This window comes from Sinocyclocheilus grahami, unplaced genomic scaffold (genome assembly GCF_001515645.1).
Source record: "Sinocyclocheilus grahami isolate Dianchi unplaced genomic scaffold, SAMN03320097.WGS_v1.1 scaffold1668.1, whole genome shotgun sequence".
In the NCBI taxonomy this organism is placed as follows: domain Eukaryota; kingdom Metazoa; phylum Chordata; class Actinopteri; order Cypriniformes; family Cyprinidae; genus Sinocyclocheilus; species Sinocyclocheilus grahami.
The window spans coordinates 154316-158698 of NW_015506847.1; the positions used below are offsets into that span (position 1 = coordinate 154316).

At 33.9% G+C, this 4383-nt stretch overlaps 1 protein-coding gene across 1 annotated transcript in view; it reads left to right on the forward strand.

The window, feature by feature from the left end:
- Positions 1 to 4383, forward strand: part of LOC107571907 (choline transporter-like protein 1) — a 12807-nt gene that overhangs the window by 2127 nt on the left and 6297 nt on the right. The window contains exons 2-4 of the mRNA XM_016258290.1: positions 1375 to 1424; positions 1502 to 1595; positions 2425 to 2594. Of these exons, the coding sequence (XP_016113776.1) occupies positions 1375 to 1424; positions 1502 to 1595; positions 2425 to 2594 (314 nt within the window). The remainder of the gene's footprint in view (positions 1 to 1374; positions 1425 to 1501; positions 1596 to 2424; positions 2595 to 4383) is intronic.

The following is a 4383-nucleotide window of genomic DNA, read 5'->3' on the forward strand; positions in this document are numbered from 1 at the left end:
AAGTGAAGACCTGATTATTTCAGGGGCCTTTTCACAAGTCCATTGTTTTTGAATTTCTGTGTTCCTTTGGCTATATTTTCACACTTAAAACAATAATTTGGTATTCCTCTTGTACCACTGTCCTCTTTTATGCCAAGAAATAAATAGACTGACAGTTCTCTCTCAAGTGGTTTCATTATTGTCAGCATTAAGTCTGAGTATGATTTAGTGGGCTATATAACACTTCATTATCAAGAAATTACTTGCCTTTAACCGTTTTGGTTCAACATACTTACCTGTTGATCAATACTTGCCTTAACCTTACACCAGAATTTTTTTTAGTTTTATTTAGTAACTTTCAGGAGGGTGTACTCATTTTTGCAACACAACATTTTATCACTTTGATAAGAAAATGGTATTTTCTTGAATAATTTTAACATTCTTCTTTGGTAACTGATCAAGCAGACTTGCTGGAATATTATATCTCAAAAAAATTCTCAATTTATTCGCTGTTTGAATAGCTGTGGAAATGAAATCATTACAATTAATAGGCCTAACGTACAATGTTTTTATTAAACTGTGATCACGTTAAATACAGTTTCTGTCGTATTAAAAACATTTCATAAAAAGTTTCCAAAAGCATCCCCCCCTCTGGTTTTTTCACAAACCGCACCCTGTAATATGCATGTATGTATTTCTATCATGAGAACTAGATAGGCGGAATAGATGTGCTACGCTGCTGCTGCTGAATTACTGTTGTTGGTTACTGCTGTATTTGTAGATTATTGCTGCTGCTGCTGCAAGCAAGTACAGGAACTTGCTACTGCCAATACATAAGTCGATATGGTGCTGTGAGTATTTAAGGCATACTGCTGCTGCACAAATAGCATATAAAATAACCCGTAGCAGATCTATACAGGTGGAGCTGGGGAAGGTGGGGGGTTTCAGAGGAACTCTAAAGTGCGCTGCAATGCTCAAGCGAATGCTAATCAGCCATTTAAATGTAAGGCAACAAGCTCATTGGCTGCGTATGCAACATGAACCAATCAGCTTGTGACAAGTCGTTTAATGCTAATAATATCATCAGTTACATTAAGGACCCATCAGCCTGCGCCATCTAGAGTTTCATGACAGAACTTGATATATATATATACAGTGGGTACGGAAAGTATTCAGACCCCCTTAAATTTTTCACTCTTTGTTATATTGCAGCCATTTGCTAAAGTCATTTAAGCTATTTTTTTTTCCTCATTAATGTACACACAGCACACCATATTGACAGAAAAACACAGAATTGTTGACATTTTTGCAGATTTATTAAAAAAGAAAAACTGAAATATCACATGGTCCTAAGTATTCAGACCCTTTGCTGTGACACTCATATATTTAACTCAGGTGCTGTCTGAAGACTTATGAGGATCTCACAAAGTTCTCCACGGCTAACGGTGAGCTCAGTGCTGTGGTGTACAGCTGAATGTCCGGAAATGTGATTTATGCCTAATGGTGTTTTGTTTTTCTGTAGGATCTGATTTGTGCTCCTATGACGTCCCGCCAGACACGTATTCATCTCACCGTAATCGAACAACAAAATGTCCTACACTTCCTGTCCATCCAAGGTAGAAACTTAAAAGATCGCTTAAGTTTTGTTGCTTTTAGGCCATGTGTGTTAGCTTTGAAGTCATTTTTATGCTAAAAATGGACTAAACTAGTGTAGTTATGCACTACTTTTCAAAAGTATGTTTTTGAAAGCCACTTTCTTCAATTATTTGATCATAAATACAGTGAAAATTGTGAAATATTATTGCAATTTAAAATAACTGATTTCTATGTGAATCTATTTTAAAATGTAAATTATTGCTGTGATCAAAGCTGAATTTTCATCATCATTACTGCAGTCTTCAGTGTCACATGATCCTTCAGAAATCATTCTAATATGCTGATTTGCTGCTCAAGAAACATTTCTGATTATTATCACAGTTGAAAACAGCTGTGCTGCTTCATATTTTTGTGGAAGCAGTGAAATAGTATTCATAAATGTATAAATCTCTAACTATTAGGACACGACTGCTGTGTGTACTTGGATGGGATAAATGCAGAGCACTTGAGTCTGACTCTAACCTTTTGAATTGAAGTGTCAGTATAAATTATATATTATATGTTTTAAATATACATTTTCCATAAAGTATTTCCACTAAAAAGTCACTGTCTAGAGATCGCAAGTTGCAAATCATGATTCATAACTATTGGAACAATAACAGACCCATCGATATTTCCACCCAAACGTCCTCTTTCTGAAGAAAGTATGTCAACACAGCAAAGAAAAACGTCTTGTCTTATGATTTCATGAAGTCTTAAAAGATTACTGCATATACATACAGAAAACATTAGGTAGATAAACATAGGTTTGATCAATTTCCATTCAAACTGTCATTTTTTTTCGTGCAGTGCATCTTTACCAGTGTTTCACCGCTGTATTCCCGTTGACATTTCCTGCTACGCCAAGTTTGCCGAGGCCTTCATCACTTTCGTCAGTGACAACAGCGTGGTGCACCGGGTCATTGCTGGAGTGATGACATCCAGAGAGATCATCATGGGCCTGTGTCTGCTCGCTCTCGGTCAGCTGTTCTCATCAAAACTTAGGAAACCAACATTCATACAAATGACATTCCTCAAAACTTCCATTAACATCTTTCAAGTCATAAATATAAAACCTGATTTGCATCAGTGCTATTTTTAATATCAAGATATTATATTATAGTTGTTATTAATATTTTGAATTGGTTTTTATTTACATATTTTCGATTTTCATTTTGATGTTTTAGTATTTGTTTTTGTTTTTTTTCCGGTTTGTTTTATTAAATATTTACATTTTTATTTCAGTTTGGGTTATTTTAGCACATCATGTTAAACTAAATTAAAATGTTTGACAATGTTTCCTGGGCAACTAGCTGAAATGAGTTTATTTCGCTTGCTGTTATTTTATTTCATTTTAATTTGAGTTAGTTTTAGTATTTTCTATGTTGTGTTTTTTATTAGTTTTTGTTTTTTTATTTAACATGACTATATAGTTTTTAATATTTATAATATAATATGTCATTTTTAGTTATTTTAGTACATCAATTTAAACAAAATGAAAATGAGAAATGTTTCATTGGAAACTAGTTGAAATAAGATTTATTTTAATTCACTTGCCATTTATTTTATTTCATTTTAATTTGAATTAGTTTTGAAAAAAAAATTTAAATTGTATTCGTTTTTGTTATTAAACATGAATATGTAGTTTTTATAAATTTTTATTTATTTTAGTACATCAACTTAAACTTTCTTTTTGTTGTTTTTATAATTTTATTAGTTTTAGTTTTTATTAAATATGTCTGAATAGTTTTTATTCATTACTAGCTAAAGTTTGAATTCTATTTTATTTCATTTTAATTTTAGATGATTAATTAATGAATTAAAATGATTTAGTTTTATGGTTTTATTTTAGTTTGTTAACTGCCATAACTGATTTGCAGAAGTTAAAGGTTTAGTTCACCCAAAAATGAAAAATCTGTCATTAATTACTCACCCTTGTGTCGTTTCAAACCCGTAAGACCTTCGTTCATCTTCAGAACACAAATTAAGATATTTTTGATGGAATCTGAGAGCTGTCTGACCCTGCATAGACAGCAATGCAACTGAAATGTTCCCAAGTCCAGAAACGTAGCAAGGAGATCTGTAAAATAATCTGTGACATCAGGGGTTCAACCGTAATATTACGAAGCTACGGGAATACTTTCTGTGAGCAAAAGAAAAAAAAAACTGCTTTATTCAACAATTCACCTCCTCCGCGTCACCCTGTAGCGCCATTTTGGAGAATATCCGCTGGACATAAACAGCGTATGCTGTTCTGTGTCAGCTGCGTCACACGGATTATGTTGTTTTCATTCAAATCAAATCACAACAACGGAGGAAACAGTTTCGGCGTGACGCGGCTGACACAGAACACCATACGCTGTTTACCTCCAGCGGATATTCTCCAAAATGGCGCTACAGGGTGACGCGGAGGAGGCGAATTGTTGAATAAAGTCGTTATTTCTTTTTCTTTTGCACACAAAAAGTATTCTCGTAGCTTCGTATAATTGCGGTTTAACCACTGATGTCACATAGATTATTTTACAGATCTCATTGCTACGTCTCTGGACTTGGGAACATTTCAGTTGTGTTGCTGTCTATGCAGGGTCAGACAGCTCTCAGATTCCATCAAATATATCTTAAATGCAGGGTCAGACAGCTCTCAGATTCCATCAAAAATATCTTAATTTGTGTTCTGAAGATGAACGAAGGTCTTACGGGTTTGAAACGACACGAGGGTGAGCAATTAATGACAGAATTTTCATTTTTGGGTGAACTATCCCTTTAAAC